This window comes from Equus quagga, chromosome 7, assembly GCF_021613505.1.
Source record: "Equus quagga isolate Etosha38 chromosome 7, UCLA_HA_Equagga_1.0, whole genome shotgun sequence".
Lineage (NCBI taxonomy): Eukaryota > Metazoa > Chordata > Mammalia > Perissodactyla > Equidae > Equus > Equus quagga.
The window spans coordinates 4098443-4118395 of record NC_060273.1 but is presented as its reverse complement, the minus strand read 5'-3'; the positions used below and the strand labels follow the sequence as shown (position 1 = coordinate 4118395).

At 63.1% G+C, this 19953-nt stretch overlaps 3 protein-coding genes across 22 annotated transcripts in view; 1 reads left to right on the top strand and 2 right to left on the bottom strand.

Annotated features, from left to right (window-relative positions):
• ANKS3 (ankyrin repeat and sterile alpha motif domain containing 3) overlaps positions 1–4842 on the top strand; it is a 28243-nt gene extending 23401 nt beyond the window's left edge. For 5 of the 12 annotated variants that reach the window (XM_046666180.1, XM_046666183.1, XM_046666181.1 and 2 more), the window contains 7 exons: positions 1660–1784; positions 2326–2467; positions 2945–3117; positions 3508–3593; positions 4018–4101; positions 4304–4394; positions 4467–4842. In XM_046666180.1, the coding sequence (XP_046522136.1) occupies positions 1660–1784; positions 2326–2467; positions 2945–3117; positions 3508–3593; positions 4018–4101; positions 4304–4383 (690 nt within the window). In that variant the 3' untranslated portion in view covers positions 4384–4394; positions 4467–4842. The remainder of the gene's footprint in view (positions 1–1659; positions 1785–2325; positions 2468–2944; positions 3118–3507; positions 3594–4017; positions 4102–4303; positions 4395–4466) is intronic. The other 7 variants (XM_046666173.1, XR_006889348.1, XR_006889349.1 and 4 more) reach the window with 7 other exon arrangements.
• Positions 1645–10147, bottom strand: NUDT16L1 (nudix hydrolase 16 like 1). Of its 3 annotated transcripts, XR_006889351.1 has the most exons (5): positions 7872–9394; positions 7468–7798; positions 6572–6794; positions 5442–5590; positions 1645–1764 (listed from the first exon to the last, which is right to left on the bottom strand). XR_006889351.1 is itself a non-coding variant. In XM_046666197.1 (4 exons), the coding sequence occupies exons 1-3, from the start codon at positions 8412–8414 to the stop codon at positions 6573–6575; spliced, it is 1026 nt and encodes a 341-aa protein (XP_046522153.1). In that variant the 5' UTR covers positions 8415–9394; the 3' UTR covers positions 5328–5590; position 6572. The 3 variants fall into 3 exon arrangements, 1 of the variants encoding a protein (XP_046522153.1); XR_006889350.1 differs by lacking the exon at positions 1645–1764 and having other exon boundaries at positions 5328–5590; positions 7872–10147; XM_046666197.1 differs by lacking the exon at positions 1645–1764 and having other exon boundaries at positions 5328–5590; positions 7538–7798.
• Positions 10148–10607: 460 nt separating this feature from the next.
• The window catches only part of MGRN1 (mahogunin ring finger 1), a 48457-nt gene continuing 39111 nt past the window's right edge, over positions 10608–19953 (bottom strand). For 2 of the 7 annotated variants that reach the window (XM_046666189.1, XM_046666191.1), the window contains 6 exons: positions 19342–19568; positions 18175–18292; positions 17712–17754; positions 16064–16162; positions 13796–13840; positions 10608–12176 (listed from right to left, as the gene is read on the bottom strand). In XM_046666189.1, the coding sequence (XP_046522145.1) occupies positions 13800–13840; positions 16064–16162; positions 17712–17754; positions 18175–18292; positions 19342–19568 (528 nt within the window). In that variant the 3' untranslated portion in view covers positions 10608–12176; positions 13796–13799. Of the gene's footprint in view, positions 12177–13795; positions 13841–16063; positions 16163–17543; positions 17755–18174; positions 18293–19341; positions 19569–19953 lie in introns of all 7 variants that reach the window. The other 5 variants (XM_046666184.1, XM_046666185.1, XM_046666187.1 and 2 more) reach the window with 3 other exon arrangements.

Here is a 19953-nt window from a genome sequence, read left to right as displayed (position 1 = left end):
GCTCTGACATGTTCCTGGGGCTCTAGGGGGCCACACACAGGCTCCAGGCAGAGTGTATGCTCAGAGAGAAGACCTCTCAATGACCTTGAGACTGAGCAAGCAGGAGGTCAAGGCGAAGCAGGAGTGCCATCGGCCTGGCAGAGCGTGCAAGGTGTGCCCCAGCCGGCGTGAGAGCTCCGCAGGGAGGACGGTGAGGTCTGCTGGCTCCAGGTGGTGAAGGGAACCGCTCCAGTCCTTAGTTGACCACTAGGAACTGAGTAGACACTTCAGTGGCCACATGTGGGGAAGAATACAGACTTGACAGAATTGTTAGAAAAGCCACTAAACAAACAACAGCTTCAACAAGCAGCAACAACCAACCGCAGAGGGAGGAGAACCGGATCTCCAGAGCTGCCCCATTAAAATGTCCAGTTTTCAACAAAAAAGACGAGATGCGCCCAGAAACGAAGTATGACTTGTATACTGTAAAAAAGCAATCAGGGGCTGGCCCCGTGGCCGAGTGGTTAAGTTTGCGCGCTCCGCAGCAGGCGGCCCAGTGTTTCGTTGGTTCGAATCCTGGGCGCGGACATGGCACTGCTCATCAGACCACGCTGAGGCAGCGTCCCACATGCCACAACTAGAAGAACCCACAACGAAGAATACACAACTATGTACCGGGGGGCTTTGGGGAGAAAAAGGAAAAAATAAAATCTTTAAAAAAAAAAAAAAAAAAGCAATCAACAGAAGCCGCCCCGAGGAAGCCCAGACACTGGCCTCGCTAGACGAAGTCTTTACATCGGCTCTTACAGATACGTTCCAGCAGTTCAAGGAAACCACGTCTAAATGGAGGCTATCGATAGTGAGAGAAATAAAAAGGAACCAAAGAGAAATTCTGGAGTCGAAAAGTCCGGTGACTGAAATGATCCCTGCACTGGCGACGTGGCGGCAGTTCTGAGCAGTGGAGGGAAGAGGGAGAGGCGTGCGCAGGGGCCTGTGAGGCCCCGTCGGGCATGTGCCCGTGTACACAGAATGCTGTTCCAGGAGAGGGGGGGAGAAGAGCAGAGTGCTTTAAAAATAGTCAGACCTTCCCAAATTTGATAAAACATGGATCTGCACATCCAGGAAGCTAAGTGAACTCTAGGTTAAACTCAGACGCACACCTGGATTCATCATATCATGAGCTGTCAAGAAACAGAGTCCTGAAGGGAGCAGGAGAGGTGACTCCTCCCCAACGAGGGACTCAGTAAGATGAACAGCCCATTCATTGTCAGAGACTGGAGACCGAAGACATTCAGATGCCATGTCCAAAGTCATGCAAGAAAAAGACTCAACCAGGAATGCCACAGCCAGCAAAAGCTAGCCTTTGAAGGGGCAGGAGCCGTCGAGACAGTCCCAGTTAACAGAGACTGGGAGCGCCGAGGTGTTGCTGGCGGACCTGCCTACAAGAAATACTGCCGCTGTCCTTTGGGCTGCAACGGGTGGCAGCTGGGTTCTCCATCCGCAGTCCAGTCTGTGCCACTGCTGCACCTGGGGAATCTGCTGGGCGCAGCACGGGGACGTGACCTCTCGACTGCATGCTTGCAGGAGAAGTGGCTCTGCACTGCATCGCATGCCTTTCCTTGTCCCCGTGTCTCTGTGCCCCGCCTGTCCCCTGACCCGTCCTGGCTCCTTTGCCCCCAGGACCTCGCCACGCTGCTGGAGCAGATCGGGTGTCTGAAGTACCTGCAGGTGTTCGAGGAGCAGGACGTGGACCTCCGCATCTTTCTCACCCTCACCGAGAGCGACCTGAAGGAAATCGGCATCACGTGAGTCCCGGGGAGCCGTCTGTGGCCTCACCCCGTCACTTTAGCCAGGCGAGCCAGGACGAGCACAGGTCGCACCTTCCTGGCATTTGTGTGGAAAGAGCTGCCCCCCAGAAGTCAGCTTCCCCTCCTGCCGTGAACTGTCCTCAGTTTGTACAGCCGCTCCTCCCGGCCTAGATGCACACAGCTGGGCCCTGTGCCTCCTGAGGCCCCCAAGCTGGCCTGGCTGACCCTGCTGCCTTCAGGGCACAGGGTCCGTTCACTTTTGAGAGCTTGTGAGCTGACAGACGGTTGTCCACAACCTGGAGCCTGCCAGCCCGAGCTCCCTGTTCAATGAGAGCAGCAGCCGGGCAGCGGAGGGGAAGAAATGGGGAGGCCAGCCAGGGGCGGGGATGCTGTTCTCTGCCCCAGGATCCTGGGGGCCGCTCTTCCCCTTCATGCTGGCATCTCCCCTAGGGGGACAGTTTGATGGGAGTGTGGTCCATGGAGCCTCTGTGCACACGGCAGATGCCAAACCACGTCCTTCTCTCATTCACCCCTGCAGGTTGTTTGGGCCCAAGAGGAAGATGACCTCTGCCATTGCCCGCTGGCACAGCAGTGCCCGCCCCCCTAGTGACGCCCTGGAGCTGGCCTATGCTGACCGGCTTGAAGCCGAGATGCAAGAGCTCGCCATCCAGCTGCACAAAGTGAGTGGGGAGAGCCAGGGAGGGGATGAGAGGTGTCTGGAGACACACACCTGTAGGGAAGGACACAGCCATGGAGAGCAAGTGGTGGGGACAGATACCCAGCATCAGCAGAGAGAAGCAGCCAGGGCGGCGATAGGACACTGAGGGCAGAAAGCATTAGAGTCATAAGCAGAAGGGGGACGCACAGGCAGGCATGCAGGAAGGAGGCTCAGGAAGATGGGGCATTAAGCAGGAGGTCAGAGGGACACCAGTGAGGAGAGACAGGGCGAGGCAGAGGATGAGCGGCTGGCGTGGACACCAGAGAGCTCACAGGAGGGACTCAAAGCGGGAGAGACCCAAGGGGTACCGTAGAGGTACCCCCTGGGAGAGAGGGTGACAATCGGGATGGCAGAGATGGAACTGGAGGGGGACCCCGCCCGAGCAGCCATGGCCTCATGTCCCCAGCATGTCCGCCCACCTCTCCCTGTCCCGCTGCAGAGCTGTGAGGAGGTGGAGGCCATGCGGGGCCAGGTGTCGCAGGAGCAGGAGCTGCGGGCCGTGGTGGAGAGCTGCCTCCTGGAGCAGGACAGCACCCGCAAGGACGTCCGCGCCCAGCTGCAGGAGACCTGGGCCCTCGCCCACGATGCTGCCCTCGTACTGGACCAGCTGCGGTGAGTGAGCGTCTGAGCAGCTTCTAGGCCAGGGCCAGGCCCTGAGCCACCGTTTCCTCCAGGTTCTTCAACCAAGGGGTCATTTCCAGGGCCTCCTGGGGTCACTGGGTGCCACCCCCCATTTCGTCTGCAGGACAGACCAGGCAGCAGACAGGGCCTGGAGAAGCTGCACCCGCTGCAGGTCTTCCTCCGCCCTGGTCTCAGGCCCCGAGAGCCTATCTGTGCGGGTGGCGTGTGCTTGCCACACGCCCACAGAGGTGGGCTGGGGGCCAGGGCAGAGCCCCACCTTACACTCAGGGAGTGGGGCTCTGCGGTCTCCTGCCCTCTGGGGCTGCAGAAGGCACTGTTGCCACCTCTCCCCTCACCAGCACTTGGTCTTGTGTCTGGCAGAGCCTGTCAAGCTGAACTGTCAGCCCGAGTGAGGCAGGATGAGTCCCCCCGCAGGGCGACCCTGGGCCCAGCCCTCCCCACAGCGGGTAAGGAAAGCAGCGGCCCAGCCCGGCCCAGGCAGACAGGGACAGGGAGGCCTCCCCAGGCCAGGGGTACCACTTGTCTCAGCACGGTTATCACACTGACACCTCCTTGCACTCAATCCCAAACTGCAGGGTGAGGGCACTCTGCTCTGCCCATTGCCTCCTTGTCCCTCCCAGTGGCAGGAGGTGAAGGCCCAGGGCACAGCCCCGCGGGAGGCCAGGGACCCTCACGCTTTCATTTCTGGGGCTGGGCCCTGGCCAGCAGCGAGTGCTTCGGTCAACAAGCGGGAACAGAACACGTTTTATGTAACAAGGGAGTCACACAGGCACTGACAGTTGGGTGAGTCCCCTGTCACAGTGGATCAGGACAAAGAGGCAGGGCCTGTGAGCACACAGACCCGGGCCCACCCAGCCCTCTGCCCCACAGACTCCAAAGGCTGGCAGGCTGCCCTGCAGGCCCTGAGCCTCCCTGAGCTGTCGGGAGCATTGGAGGATCGAGTCTGTGAGATGGGTGAGTCTCCAGGAGGGCAGCCAGTGGCCCTCACCCCTCCCAGGGGCCAGACGGGTGAACAGGGAGAGCCCCTGGCTGCTGTGGGGCAGTCCCACCACAGCCCGCTGACCCTCAAGGTCATTCATTCCTAGTGCTCCCCAGGGCCCCCCTTCCTCATGCCCCTCCCAGACTTGCAGAGCAGTCACTGTCTGCTCCGTCCCAGGGCGAGTGCTGTGCTCCGTGACCCAGAGCCTGGAGAAGCTACAAGTGCTGAACGGGAAAGAGAACTGGCGGGAGCCGTAGCCGCAGGGACGGTGAGTGTCTGCTGGCCCGGGGCCCGGGCCGGGGAGCAGGTCCACGGGCAGCTGAGTGAGCGCCCGCCTCAGTCTTCCTTTCCCTCCTCAGAACCTGACGTCGGGTGATTGATCCACCCTGAACCTGTGCACCCGGAAGACAGAGGGCCTGAGCGGGCGGCTGCAGCAGCCCAGGCCCCAGCTGGGGCCCGAGAAGCAGGCCCGGGAGCAGCCAGCAGAGAGGCAGGTTGGGGCTGTGGTCGGCACCAGGCAGCGAGGCCCCACGGAGGCAGGCTGAGGGTCTCGTGCTCAGCACCTGGTGGTAAGGCCCAGAGCAGGCATGGCCTTGAGAGAGAGCGTGTCCCCGACACCGCAGGTGCCACACTGAGGTTTGCCCTGAGGGGTGAGGACTGGGGCATCTGGGCAGCTTATGTCATTTGCTGGAGAATAAAATTTGAGATCAGCTGGTGAGGGGCTCAGTTCTGGTCAGGGGACACACAGTACTGGCTGGCGCAGCACAGCAAGGGGAAAAGCCACACCAAGACCCTCAGCCGCAGTGACCCACTGGGGCCCAGGCCCTTTCTGCCAGGACAGAGAACACCTGGGGGGCCGGCCCAGTGGTATTGTGGTTAAGTTCGCATGCTCCACTTAGGTGGCCCAGGCTTCACAGGTTCGGATCCTGGGCACAGACCTAGCACTGGTCGTCAGGCCATGCTGTAGGGGCATCCCACATAAAATAGAGGAAGATTGGCACAGAATTTAGCTCAGGGCCAATCTCCCTCACACACAAAAAATAAAAATAATTTAAAAAAAGAAGACTGTGCAGAGCAGAGCCACCTCAGTGACCCCGTGCTCCATCGTTCCTGGCAGCTAGGGCCACCTTTGCTTAGCACCCCCGTGATTCTACAGAAGCTACCTGGAGAGCAGAGCACGTCCCCGGAAATGAGAGAGGAGCAAGGTCCAGGTACTTTATTTACAGAGTCAAGTGCCTGTGCCCACAGCGCCGGCCGCTCCCTCGGGCTCTAAGGCGAACAGATGCCCAGCTGGGCGGGGTGCCGCTCTCCTTACCAGGCCAGGCGGGCGCTGGGGAGACTTTCCAGACATGGCCATAGGAGACCGCCAGTGGTGACCTTCCTGTCTGCAGTGGCTCTGCTGCTGTCATCTGCACACTCGGCCAGTGCTTCCAGACCGTCCCCTGGAGGTGCCTGCAGACGGTGCTGGGGGAGAAAGGAGGGCTTTCAAAGCAGAGGAAAGAGCAGCAGGCAGCCCAGGGGCAGCCAGAGCCATCAGGCTCAGGAGAGGGGCTCACATTGACAGGCCCAGACCAGAAGCCCCAGACCAGGCTGAGGGCCCAGAAAGGTCCACGGCCAGCAGTGCCACAGCAAACACGAGAAGGTGAAGGACACCCCCGCCCGGGACAGGAGGCCTGTGGCAGCTCCACTCTGAACGACGCCAAGCTCTCGGGTCTGGCCCTGTCCTTAAGTCCGGGGGAGGCCCCCTGCGCTGAGCCCTGGGCCTCCAGCCAGGACCAAAGAACACACAGAGCAGCCGAGGAGCGACTTTACTGTCCTTTCTCCTTGCGCCCCAGCTACAGCTGGGCCCCACGGCCCTGACTCTCCTCAGGGCCAAGCCCCAGCGGGTAGAGCTGCTTTGAAGCCTCTCCCAGGCACACACCACGGAGAGAAGCCTAACTGAGCACAGCTGACAGCCACCAGAATTAACCGGACATCCTACCCCAGGCTGGCTCTTCTCTAGGCCCTGGGGCTGGCACAGGGGGCAGGACGCAGCAGTGAGTCAACCCAGACCAAGGCGTCCTCAATAGAACAAACCAATGTAACGGTCCAGGTGTGTGTGCACCCAGCCACCCAGGAAGTCGGGCCGCACCTGGGCCTCTGCCCGCCCATGACGCTCGACAGAGGAGGGTTTGAGCCTCCGGGTGGGTGAGAATGTCCTGAGCCTGGAGAGCCAGGCCCAGTGCACTGACCAACCTGAGAGGGTCCCAGCTGGCCTGGCCCCCACTGAGTGACTGCTCAGGGCAGTGGGGACAACGAGATGCTCACTCGCCCCACACAGTTAGAATGGGGTGCAAACACAGAAACAGGCTAAAAGACATTCCCACACAACTTCAGGGCCCAGGCTCAGCCCATGGGCACAGACAGAACTGTGGGAGGGTGACAGACACTCAACACAGGAGCAACCTCAGGAGGAAGACGGGAGAAGCTTCTCCAGGGCCTTCTTCTGCTTCTCAGTGGCCGCAGCCAAGGCCTCAGCCAGCTTCTCCTCGGGCATCATGTTGAGCACCTTGAGAGCGAAGAGGAGCTGGTACTTGGCTGTGCTGATGAAGGCATTGCTCAGGAAGTTGGGGAAGCCGCCGACTCGGTCCTTCTGGGTGTAGAGTGGGACGCGCACGAGCCCCAGCACCTGCATGGAGAAGAGACCAGGGCTGGGGCCAGGCCCCTGCGCTGATCCTGCAGCCCTGGCAGAAGGGGCCTGGGAGCTGCTAGGCCAGGGGACAGGCAGCCAGGATGCCAAGGACACAATGGGGAACGCTGGCAGGGTCTGGTGAGGCAGAAGCCAGCCAGCTCCCTTGGAGCAGTGCAGCCCCTCTCCTCCCCAAGCAAGTTTCAAGGCCACCCCATGCGCTTCCCACCCCCTGCACATCAGGTCTCAGCCCCCCATCCGCGGGCAGGAAGCCCCCATTCACACCTCATGCTCCCCCTGCCACCTGGTGAGTCCCAAACACCCCAAGTGGCACTCCCGGCCCTTCCAGACCACGAAACCCACAGATTCCAAGAGCCTTAAACCCCTGCAACCATGAGATCCCAACCCACTTTCCCCGAGTCCACGAACCCAGCCCTACCGTCCCCTTTTCAGTTTCCCCCCTCCCCCGGCAGCCACCGCCCCATCCCCCCGCCCCCCCACCGATCCCACTCCCCACTCCCGGGATTGGCAATGGCAGGCAGCAAGGCAGATGGAACACAGCCCCGAGGGAGCCCAGCCCCGCCCCGCCTCCCCAGGCCCCTCTCCCCACCCAGATGCTGGAGACAGCGATCCCCACCCGCCCGGCCAGGGGACCCTCAGGGGGACGTGTTACCCATCGGTGCCTTCCGCGGGGCCAGAGCCAAACCCCGGGGCGGGGGGCGGGGCCCGGGCGGCGGCCCCACCTCCAGGCCGTGGTCGCGCGAGTGCACCGCGCTGATCTCCACGGCGTGCAGCTGCTCCAGCGTGAGCTGGCGCGCGTACAGGTGCGCCACGACGCGGTGCGGGCCCTCGGTCAGGTGCGAGCTCAGGTAGTCGGCCTCGGTGAGGCGCAGGCAGCCCAGGCCCAGGCCCAGCACCCGGTTCAGGCCGTCCTCCAGCGACCAGAAGCGCCGGTCCACGAAGCCCCCGGGGAAGCCCAGCAGCCCGTCGAAGCGCATCTGCATCTGCAAGGCAGCGCGGTCACGGGCGTGGGTCCGAGCGGCGCCCCCCCCGCCGGCCGCCCGCCCGCGTCCTCACCAGCACCGAGAAGCGCATGGGGATGCGGCCGAAGAGCTGCCCGGGGTTGGCGGCATACAGCATGGCGTGGCACGAGTGGCTCCAGCCCGGCCCCAGGCGCATCGCCTCCACCCGGCTGATCTGCTTCAGCTCCGGTACCGCCGCCGTCGACATCTTGGCACTGCCCCCCGCACCCCGGCACCGCCCCTTAAGTGCATGCGCGGGTCCGCCCCCGCCGCGCCCGGCCAATCCGCGGGCAGCCGCGCCCCTGGGCCACGCCCCTCCACCAATCGCCGACGCGCACTGGGGCAGAGCCCATCGCGGCGCTCCGAGGCGTCGTTGAGAGGTGGAAGGGGCGTGTGCAAAGGGAGCGGCGGCGCGCGTCCCAGCCGCCATCCAATCGCCGCGCACCCCGAGCGGCGGCCCCGCCCACGGCCTCGAAGTCCCCGGCGCGCAGGCTGCAGCGCGCCAGCCGAGCGCCCGGGCCGCGCGCGACCTCGGCGGGGTACCCGGCACCTGCCTGCCCCGAGGGCAGGGGGAGCCCCAGCGAGCGGCGGCGCCCATCCCGGCCTTCCCCCAGCTCCTCCCTGGGAGCGGCCCCCGCCCGGCCTGGCGTCTGCCCGTGCGCCTCCCGCCTCCACGGGAGCGCTCCGCGGAGCCCGAGACCAGAGGCCGCCCCCTCCCCTGCACGCGCTCGAGCCCAAGGACACTGCTGGTCGGCCTGACGCCAGAGGGCACGAGAGCAGGGCCGGGCGAGCTGCCCACACAGCCCCAGCCCACGCTCCGCCCTGGGCGCCGGCCTGCTGGGGCGGCAGGGACTGAAATCCCGGGGCTGGGCGCTTCCCCGCCCAGCGCCCCAAGGATCCTCCGAGACGGGCGCCAAATGCCAGGTACTGCTGAAGGAAGCGGGGTCTTCCCAACTGACCGAACAGGAGCCTGGGCTCAGAGGACCAGGGCTGGCCCGGGGGCACTCTGCAGTTTTTGGCGGAGCCAGGATCCCGCCCTACATTCCCACCCTGTCTCCTGCCGATGTCCGCCACGGAAAACCTCCCGGCTTCCGCCTGAGGTACTTACCTTCCCACGTTTGCGCTGCAGAAGGAAGTCGCTGGAGCTTGGGAGCATCGGGCAGAGCGGCAGGGCCCCCGGAATCCTGCGATGGTGCCCCTCACTCACCCGCTGGCCCAAGCTCCACTTTCCTCCCCACGGTGGGGGGTTTGCTGAGTGAAGGAACCACCGCCCGCACTCAGGACGGGTGCCCGGCACAGCCTGGGGGAGCCACGCGGTGCGGGCAGCCCTGTGGCTCAGGGAAAGCTGCCCTGAGTGGGGCCGAGCAGGAAAGGACAGCGGGCAGAGGGTGGGCAAGAGCTGGCAGGATCCGCCATAAACACTCACACGTTCGGTCCGTGGTGGTGGTCTGTCAGGAGACATGGGACTAAGGACCCTCTAAAGAGGGAGGTTCTCTCCCGCTGTGACCCTCTGCCAGGGGCCAGGGGGCAGGCGGCAGGGGACAGGAGGCAGCCAGATTCTGGGGCAAGTGACGGTGTCTGAAGGGGAGAGGTCAGTGAGGGGAAGGGCCCATCCAGACAGGACCCTGTCTCCAGGCCGCAGGGTCTGACCCGAGCCCAGGGCCCGTGGGGAGCAGGGGGCACGGAGGAAAGGCAAGCCCCGGGGCCCAGCCCCCACCCGACAGCAGACGTTAATAAAGGAGGCAGGCCTGTTTGGAGAAGGGTGGAGGGAGGTCCAGGGCAGTCCATGCAAGAACCCACCTGACCCTGAGTGCTATTCTACCCACCAGATCCACCCACGGCCAGCTGCAGGGCCTTTCCTGGGGGAGGGACTGGCCAGCCGAGAACAGTGGTTCCACCTGAGTCAGAGGGCTCCCATGGAGGCAGTGTGGAACCGTGTTTGCAAAGGAGCCAGGGGGCCCTGCCGGCTGGCAGTGGTGCAAGCGGTGCTGTGCCGGGCCCTCTGGGGCACCAGCCTCTCCCCACTGGGAGGCCACTCTCTGGGCCAAACAGAGGACCCCGGCTGGGCTCCACTATCCTGGCAGCCCAACCTGCCTCCCCAACTCCATTCCCCCCGCCTGACAGCCATGCGTAAAAACCTCCGATTGTTGTCAGAATAAAACTCTGACCACCCCCACAACATCTGGCGGTGTCTGTACCCTACCCCTGTTGACTCCAACGTTCCAGCCACTTGGGCTTCTTTCCACTCAGTGGACACACTAGGTTCACTTCTGCCTCTGGGCCTCTGCACTTGCTGGGCCAGCTGCCTGGGACGCGCTTCCAGGTTCAGGGCTCAGCTTCTCCTCAGAGAAGCCCCCCCGCCCCCCCCCACGGGTTAATTAAGTGCCCACGTGACTCCATCTCATCCCTCCCTGACTGACAGTAGCCAAACCCGGAAGATGCAGATCATTCGTGCCGTGTCCCACCAACTGGAACGAAAGCTCCCATTTTGCCCTCTGCTGGCACACAGCAACCTGCCCATCAGGGGCCAAGGTCCTTCTCCGCCTGCTCAGGAGATGGGCCAAGTCCTAAGGGTCCCCTTGACTACAACCCAAGAATCAGCATGATGACCACGCGCCTCGTGCAGCCCTCACCCCTCCCAGAAGCCGTGTGTCCCTGACGTCTTACACATGGCACTCGCACTGCTGTGAGGGAGTCAGAGCTGCCACTAGCCACTCAGCTGTCCTGCCTCCCGACCAAGACGTGGCTGAGGTCCCATGGTACTGTGCATGGAAGATAGAAGTAGACAAGATATTGCCACATGATTTTATTACTATAAATATACAGTAAAAACGAACAAAAACTAGCCAATCAGAGTACGACAAATGATAGCACATGTAAGTCCAAGACAGGGCAGTCGGCATCCCGTCCTTCGGTGTTGGCCTCAAGAGGACCTCGAGGCCGGGCTGTGGGCAGGGGAGGGGAGAGGTGTGGGGACAGGGCCAGCCGCCTGCGTGTGTGCACGCATGTCTATGCATGCCCATTGGCGTGTGTGCACCCATGAGCATGCGGTGGCTGGGGGTGGTGTGGGGCAGGGAGCCAGGTGGCCGGGGCAGGCCGGAGTGCTCTGCTCACAGGCTCCCCCGGAGCCACTGTCCACTCCCAGTGCCCTGGACGAAGCCTCAGGCTGTGCACCCCTTCTGAGGACTGAGGACGCTGCGCCAGTGCCATCCTGCCCAGGGCAGCACCTCAGAGGCAGCCCCTCTGCCCTGTGCCCCAGGCCAGGAAAGTGTTTGCGCCCCAGGGAGCAGCACAGCCCACCCAGCGGGCTCCAGGTCCCTGCTGGGGCAGCTCCCGCCCAGTGCGCCAGGGCTGGGCAACCCCTCTGCCTTTCTATTGCCCAGAAGGCTTATCTTAAAAAAAGAAGAGGTCACCTCAGATGGGACCCTCCTCCCCCAGGCAGGCCCCACCAGAGAGCCCCAGACAAAGCAAAGCAAAAGAAATGCAAAGTGAAGTTTAAATGGCAACGAGGGAGCAGGGAAGCCACTCGGGTCCTTCCTGGGGTAGGTGGACGGCTGGTCAAGGGGAAGCCCCTCCACCTGGAGGGATCTGGCGACATGAGCAAAGCCGCTTCCGAGAGGGTGCAGGCTTGAAGAGGGGAAATGGGACACCAACGCAGCAAAGGCCATGCGGCTGCACCTCCAGCCGGGGCCGGACACCAGGCTGCCCAGAGGGCGCAGAGCAGCGAGTGCCAGGCTGTCGTGGACTCCATGCACATGGGGGCAGGACAGGCACTGCTTCCTTCACTGTCCGTGACTCGGAGCCTACGTCCTTACCTCCCCCCAACAAGCCCCCACAGCATCTCTGTGAAGACGGCACTTCACTGAATTCTCTTAAGCAGACTGCTGAGACCTTGGGGTGTCAGCCCTGGCGGGGGGACAGGGTGAGCCAATCCAGGCGGCATGCAGGCGGTCAGCGCACCCAGCCACTTGGCCGCAGGGCATTTGAGGGAAACCTGGACCTTGGCGCCAGGGACGGGAAGCTGCTGTCCTTCACCGTGTACCATGTACAAATACTTCGACCGGAGAGAAAGGGGCTTGTCAGAGGGAACAGTCACTGTGCTCTTCAATCAGGGGTCACCTGGCCCCTTGGAGCCAGCGGTGACGCAGGGCGTGCAGACAAGAGAGGCCGGGGTCACGCTGGAGTCCAGGCAGCCCCTCAGCAGACTGGGGAGCTGAGGGCTCCATGCTGCCAGCTTCGCCAGGCTCTCAGAGTGGGGTCAGCTCAGTGGTCCCGGGCTCAGGACTGAGGCCACCAAGCGGAGGCCAGGGAGGGCTGGCAGTGCGGAGGCCGCAAGGCATCTCCATGGAGGTGGACCATCCTGCAGAGGAAGGAGGGTCATGCTCAGCTGAGTCGGCCCTCGTCACCTGCTCCCTTCACCCTCCAGGCTCTGGGTTCCCACCAACCCTGAGCCCCCAGAGGGCAAGGCCACCCAGCACCAGCCACCACGTGTCTGGCGACCACAGAGGGCCGGGCCCAGGGACTCTAGCCTTAGCCATGAACCAGGCTTGTCCCTCTCGGAGATCACCCCCGGGTGCCAGCAACAGAGCCACAGCCCTGACGCCACAGGCTGCTGGTCCCCAGGTCTCCTGCCCTCCCCTGTCCGCACCTCCTGGGACCTGACCAGCCGCTGTCCTGCAGAGCTTTGCGATGCCGGAGGCTGGGAGCCGGGCGACCCCCGGCAGAGGTGATGGCTCCGCAGCGGGCGCACAGCCTTTGCTCAGAGCAGCCCCAGGAGCCCCAGCCCACCTTCCTCAGAGGCCTTTCCTGCTGTTTGCACACTGTCACCTTAATGATGCTGTGAGCTGCTCTGCCCAGCCCCGCAGCAGCGGAGGGACCAGCACACCCCTCAGGGCTGCAGAATGAATGCACAGCTGCCTGCCCACCCAAATGCGGGCTCCACGGGCATCTTCAGATAGTAAACGAGGGGGGGGGCTTCTGCCACGGGGCGCCTGCGACACAGACCCTCGGGGGAAGGGACTATTTCCTTAGGAGCTGGGGCTTTGTGCAGGAGGTCAGCTTTGCTGTGCAGCCCACAGGCAGAATACGTCCTCTACAGCCACGTCTGACCTGTGTTCCTACTTCTGGAAGTTTTATCTAAATCCCAACAGTCAACATCTTCCACAAGGCGGAGGCTGGGGCTGGTCTTACCAAGTGTTGGGCCCTATTTGATCAGAGAGTAAGTTCTGTCAAAAGAAACGTGGAGGAGGACAAGGTTGGTGTGGGAACCGAGAGCAGCCGTCAGAACGAGTGGATGGACGCCGTGGCCCGGGCTCAGGATGGCTGACAGGGACGAAGGCTGGACACCAGCAGGGAGCGCATCTCCAGGCCGAGGCTGCCAGAGCGCTCCACGCCACACAAGTCTGGGAAACCCTGGGCCACCGAAGGCGCCAGGCTGTCACCAGGCTTCCCAGAGCTGCTAATGTCACATAAAGGACGGGAAGGGGTCCCCAGTGCTGTGCCTGTGTTTTGGTGGCACTCTTGGAACTGCCTTCCATAAAACACCCGTTGGGTCATTCCCTGTCAGGTGTGGAGTCAACCTTACATGGGCCTCCTCACAGACTGACATCAGAGTGGGCTGGTGTTCTGGAAGGTTCCAAAGTGGGCATGGAGGACAGGCCAGTCAGCAATGGTCAGGTCTCAGCTAGGGCTGAGTCTCCGTTCCTGGGACCCTAAAGGCTGGAAGAGTTGCCTAGTCCAGACAGGAACAGCCCTGGCTCCCAGCGCCAGCATCAGACCCCAGGACCATGGCTCAGGGGGCAGGTGTGCAGTGTCCGCAGAGCTCTGCACTCAGCATCCAGGACCAGGGAAGACAGGGACGAGGAAGGAGGGAGCCCCACGGAGAGAGTAGAGGGAGGGCAGCTCAGGGGTCCTCTCTCCAGCACCCTGCCAGGAATGCCCTTGGGGCCATCCCACGAGCATAGGAAGGCAGTCACGTACCAGCTTACTCCTCTATCCCAACAGAGCAGGAGTCGGGCCCCAGGGCTGCGCAGAGGAGGAGAGAGACGAAGCTCGGTTAGCGAAGCGCCCAGACAGACCAGCACATCCTACAGCGAACGCACTGGCTTTAGGACAAGATGGGGGTGGGGGGGGGACAGAAAGAAAATGCCCCCACAAACTGAGCTGCTCACACAAAGGAGGAATGTGCAGGAATATGTTTCCTGAGAACCGGGCCAAATTCTAACGCAGAGGAACTCAGCCTGGGGAAGGCTGCTGTGGCGGGGCCATGGGGGCCCGGGAAGGCCCCCACCCCACAGGGCAGCCAGGACGTGGGCAGCTAGGTTTTCAGCATTTCATGGATTTTCCACCAACCTCCTTTTTTCCCATCATTGGGGGACACTAAGTTGCACTAAATGACGCCCTATCCAGGGAGGGACGGCTGCGCAGTGGTTAGAGAGAATGAAGACACGTGTTCACATTCTTGAACACACACAGACGAGAAAGATGTTCTGAATCTCTGCTAAGCAAAAACAGCCCGCGGCAGACAAGACAGTGCCCGTGAGTGAGTAAGACGACACAGACGCGCGCACAGACAGGAGCGCAGCCTGAGGACCCCTGCCCACCCCAGGTGCCGTCAGCAGGGCCTGTGCAGGGCAGATGCTGATGGCAGCCTCCTCTCCGAGCTCCGGCATCGAGAACTACCCGACCCAGAGCCAGGCTGGGGCCCAGGCCCAGGAGCCGCGACATCGCCACCTCCCCCAGCTCCCCTGCTGCCCGGCCAGGCCCTGGGACTGAGTTTTGGCCTCTGTGGCCCCAATGCAGATTCCAGCCTCTCCTCTGCCACCTCCACAGCCGACTGCCTCCCGGCCCTGTGGAGCTAACAGGGGCCAAGCGCCCAAGGTCCTGGTGTCACTGTGGGCCGAGCCCACGGGTATGGCCTGTCTGACCCTGCAGACACCCCAACACTCTGGGCTACGCAAGGGGTGACACTGCAGAGGCTGCGTGGGGTCAAGGTGTCCCCTCACCCACACCCAGGGGGCCTGAGCGGGGGCCGTCCTGCACGGCCAAGACTCACCGTCGTGGCTCCGGGACGCCGGGCCCTCTCCTTACTCCCACCCCCACACCGGCTTTAATCAGAATGAAATACGTGCAGTGCTCTGAGAGAACTGACCGGATTCCGTGTTACTCTAAGGGGTGCTGCTGCTAAACACAGCTTCTGCCCACAGGTTTCCCTCTGGGTAGGCCCGTGTGCGCCAGCGAACCCACTCCTGCCCTGCTTTCCACCCCTGGGACCCTGTCCTCTAACTGGACACTCTGTCTGCACAGGCTGCTGCTCGTCCAGAAGCCAGGAAAGTGACAGGAGGCTCTTTCAAACCAAAGCACGTCACGGCCCCTGACACCCAGGCCAGGTTCCCGGGGACCAGGCAACAGTGGCTCTGGGGGGGGCAAAGGGGCTTCCCAGCCACATGTCAGGAGCCAGACTCTCGGAAGGCAACATGGCTATTTATCTTGATTCCAGAACCCCAGGTGGCGCCTAAGCAGGTGCCAAGGACAAGCGTCTGAGCGCTTCCCCGCCCGTCCCTGCTCTTCGGAGCCCAGGACTAGAAGCTGAGGATCTAGACCCAGAGGAACAGAAAGCAGAGGAGCTGAGGCCGTGAGGCCCTGTGCGGGGGCCCGGGGAAAAGAGAAGCAAAGCCCTTCCCCGATGCTGTTGGGCCTTATACCCCAGCCTGTCCTTCTGCGCTGCGGCCTGGGACGTGCTGCTTCACCATGCGTGCTGGTCAGCCCCTTGGGCAGGTGGTGAGGACCGGGGCCCGAGTGAGGCCTGGGGCAGAGGCCGTGTGGCTGTGGCACCACCAGGCCCACGGATGAAGAAGTAAGACAAGGCAATGGCAGCGGGACCAGATCTGCTCCCCAGGCCCCGAGCAGGAGACAGATAGGGAGGACTGTGTCCTTAAACCTGCAGCCTCTCCCGCCTTCCTGAGGCTGAGCAGGCTCCGGGTGGGAAGGGACCACAGGCACAGGCTCTGCTCCAAAGAGCCAGGGGCTGCAGGAAGGCTAACCGTGGAACCCGGGCCTGGCTGAGCTTTGGGGGCTGGGGGCCAGGGAGAGGGAGGCGGGCTCCCCACGGGCCAGCGCCTACCTGAGTAGTCAGAGCAGGCCCCCAGCTCCATGGAGTCAGTCACGGCACTGCAATCAGGCCCAGCAGGCCTCCCGCACCAACAGGGGACAGTGATGGCACCAAATCAGGGCGTCAAGTGCTGTTACCTGGCAGGTAGATGTCAGCAGGTGGGCCGGGCTGGCCGCGGCCACAGGGCTCGGGGCTGCCATCCTGCAGGACGTTCTCGATGGATGGCACTCGGCTCCCTGCAGAGGAGGGGACAGGTCAGGGACCCCAAGGTGGGAGGTGGGTCCAGCCATCCCTCTGGTCGGGAGCCCCGTCTTTCTCCCCGAGGGCTATGAAGCCACTGGTAGCAGCGGCTTCAGGCCCAGACCTCACTCTGACGCCTCCACTGCTCTCCAGGGGACCCCAGAGGTAGAGGTTTTCTCTTCCTCGTCTTCTCTTCTCTCCTACCCCCCCAGCATGGAGCTCTGGTTTTGTTTTTACTATAGAAACATTACATACCCACATTCAAAAACATGAAATAGTAATAAATCTGTCTCCCATTTATCTTTCTGGACAAGCAGGCCGGCGCACAGCCCCCTGGCCCACATGCCCCACAGCGGGAGCTGGTGAGGTCCTGCGTGGACCACGTGCGGGCAGGCCCTACACGTGTGGCCGTCCTCCCTCTCACACATCACTTCTCAGCCTCCTCGTGGGGGAGGTCCCCTCTGGCAGAAGAGAGGCCTGGACCCTGTGACGGGCACACCAAAGGGCCACCTGGGCCCGGCACAGGCAAGAAAGAGCCGACACCTCGGGAGGGTGGGGCTTGTCTGAGGTGGGGAAGCCGAGGTCTGACAGGCAGAGGGACTCGCTCGGCACTACGCCGGGCAGGAAGTGACGGCCCGGTGCTCCCAGGAGACAGACACCCCCATAACCCAGCAGCCCGCCCTGGGCACCCACAGGCCCAAGCCCAAGGCCCCTGGCCCAGCAGCCTGCAGGTGGGCCCTACATGTGTGGTGGGGGACTGCTCCTGGGAGGGACGTGGATCACCACAGGGCAATGCTGGCCAGGGGACCACCCAGCCAGGAGGGGGTCATGGCAACAGAACAGCTGCAGGTTATCTGGGGGGCTTTGACCACACTGTGAGCCCGGGAGCCAGCAAGCCAGGGCCACCTCCCAGCTCTACCACCTCTAATTTAAGTGACCTTGGGCCTTCCCCCGACACCAACCCTGAGCCTCAGTTTCCTCATCTGTCTCACACTGCGAAGTAACACCCAGGACAGCAGAAGGACAGCATCTCCCAGCAGGCAGAGGCACCCATCATATTGCACAACCACCGTGAGGTCGGGCGGGGTCACCTCCCTACTCAGAGCCCAGTGCAGCGAAGCGGAGGCTGGGACCCGCCCAGGGCCCTCCTCCGCGGGAGACTCGGACACGAGAGGAGGGGCCTGGCTGAGCCGTACCTGTGCGCTGGCTAGCTGGCTACGCCAGGCCCAGGGGCCCAAGAGAGACCCCAGGAGGGACCCCACTCTGGAGAACTGGGCACAGCCTGCAGCCAGGTGGGGCGGCCCACACAGGACGCGCGGAGAGCTGACTGCGCGCATGCAGAGGGGTCCGGGCAGGAAATAAACCGATTGCTGTTACCGATGCCAGATGGGGAGGCAGGGAGAAGCGGCAGCGGCTGAGGATCATCCTCTGGGAAATTGTGCAGTGACCACTGTGCGTGATTCCCAGGAGAGCAGCCAGCAGCGCTCTGAGAAACCGCTAAAAGGGCCGGGCTGGAGACCCCGCCCCTCAGGACGGAGGGCTCACCTTGCTTTAGTGACATCTCATCCACCTCCTCCGTCAGGAAGCTCTACGAGAAAGAGAGAACACGTCGGGGGCGCTGATGCCGACCCAGGACTGGCGCCACCAGCCTGGGCCCAGCTGCAGGCGGCTGGTGGGGGGCGTCGCGCAGGGCGAGCCGCAGCCACCAGCCCAGGACACACCAGCGTCTGCTGAGTGCTTCCCACACAGCCCCTCCTACGGCCTTCACAGTGACTCCACCAGACAGCGCCCACCCACAGACCAGGAAACTGAGGCTGGGGAAGTCACAGCTGGGCCAAGGCCTCCGAGGGAGGGAGTGGTGGAGTGGGCCTGGGTACACCACGCCACAAGTCTGCGAGGCCCACCGGTGGGCACGGGGACGACAGACAGGACTCAGCTCTCAGGCTGCAGCGGGCAGGATCCGGGAGGGCGGGCAGGATCGGGGAGGGCAGGCCGGGAGGGCCCTCACCTCCGGGGAGCTGCTTAGGGCCAGCCCTGTCCCACTGGGCGGAGGAGGAGCATCCGAGGCCTGGGAGAGCTTCTCCTCATCCTCTTCATGGATGGGGGACGACGGGGACCGCAGGGTGCTGGGGACAGAGACACGGCGGACAGAGAAAAAGGGGATGAGAAACACCAGCCCCACCAATGCCAACGCCACCTAGGGGCGACTTGCAAACACGCGCCAGGTCCGTGGAGCAGCTGCCCTGGGAAGGCGACTGCACCAGCACGATGCCCAGAGAGAAAAGCAGCCGACCAGACACGAGGCCACCTGCCTGGGTGCCAGTACTGCCTGAACATGGCTATCTACTTCTAGAAGGAGAAGCAAACTGCGACGATACACTAGGGTGGGAGGGCTGGGGAAGGGAAGCAGCAGGAGAGACCCCTCCCGTCTCCTTCTGGATCTTTGGGGAGGTTCTGTCACGTGTGCAGCGGCGGGGCTGTGGCGGGTTTCATGGAGCCTGTGCGTTCCTGAGACTTATCTAGAAACAGCAGCCCGCGGGTGAGGAGAGACCTAACACGTTAGGGCTGGCCGCCTGCTCCTCGTAGATGGCCAAGGGAACCACGATGACCCCTGGCCACCCCTTGGGCTGTGGCCCTGGAAGGTTCCTTATGTCAGTGATGATGAGCTGCCAATCGCCGGGAGGCAGGGCCCTATGCTCCAGCTCGCGGGATAAACAAGGCGATGAGTGCGCCTGGTTTCGCTGCGGGCCGGGCTTTGGTTGCCACGGCTGGGTGCACAGCAGGATGTGCCCACTTGACCAGCCCCAAGAAAGTCCCGGGAGCCTGGGACTCAAATGGCTCTTGTGGGCAGGGACAGCACACCCACCCTGCAGCTTGCAGCCCCTGCGTGCCCAGGATGGGGAGGACATCAGAGGCCTCTGGCCTCCACGATGCATCGCCTTCCTGCTGCCTCTGGTGTCACCGACCTTAGCCATAAGCCTAACCCGCGGCTGGTCTTGTGGTCCTTCTGGCCAATCACCGAAGGAAAGACATTATGAAATGATATAAAGCTGCAAATAAACCTGCTTTGTGCTTCTGATCCGCGGCCACACGCCTCACCCTGCCCAGCGCACAGAGCAGGCAGGCTGGGTCCCCCCACATCCTTCCCCAGAGGGCGCCCGGGTGCCAGCCTCACCTGTCGGGGGATTTGCTCCGTGGCTTGCCCTTCTGGTGGCTGCTGTCCATGATCCGATCAATCCCAGCAAGTGGACAACTGGCCTGAGACAGGCCATCTGAGACACCCGAGTAGGTGATCTCTTCATAAAGGGGCGCCGAAGGAATGGCGGGGGAGGTGGCCCGAAGGCCGTTGAGCGCCTCGAGCAGGGAGATGGGCTCGTAGCCAGGCGGGATGCTGTCAGAGCTCTGCAGGGACAGGAGCAGGTGAGGGCCGGGCTGGCTGGGCTCCCTGCCCACTGCCCACGGCCACAGAGCCCCAGACGCTGGGCTTGTGGCCTAGGATATCCTCCTCCCCAGAACCTGCTTTCTGACCATCTGCCAGCTTCACCTTCCAGGAACATAAATTCCCCTCCCCAGAGGGCCGCCGAGAGCTCTGGAGCATCAGCCATCCCTGCCCAGGGCTCCCTTGGCCATCAGCTGCAGCACGCAGCCTTGGACGCCCAGGACGAAGGCAGAGAGGGCCCCCGGAAGAGCCACTCCCACCCAGCCTCGGCCGGCCCCGATCTGGCTTTCTGTTCCTGCCTGGCAGGGAGCGGAGAGTGAGAAAGGGGTTAGTGGGAGAGCGGAGAAC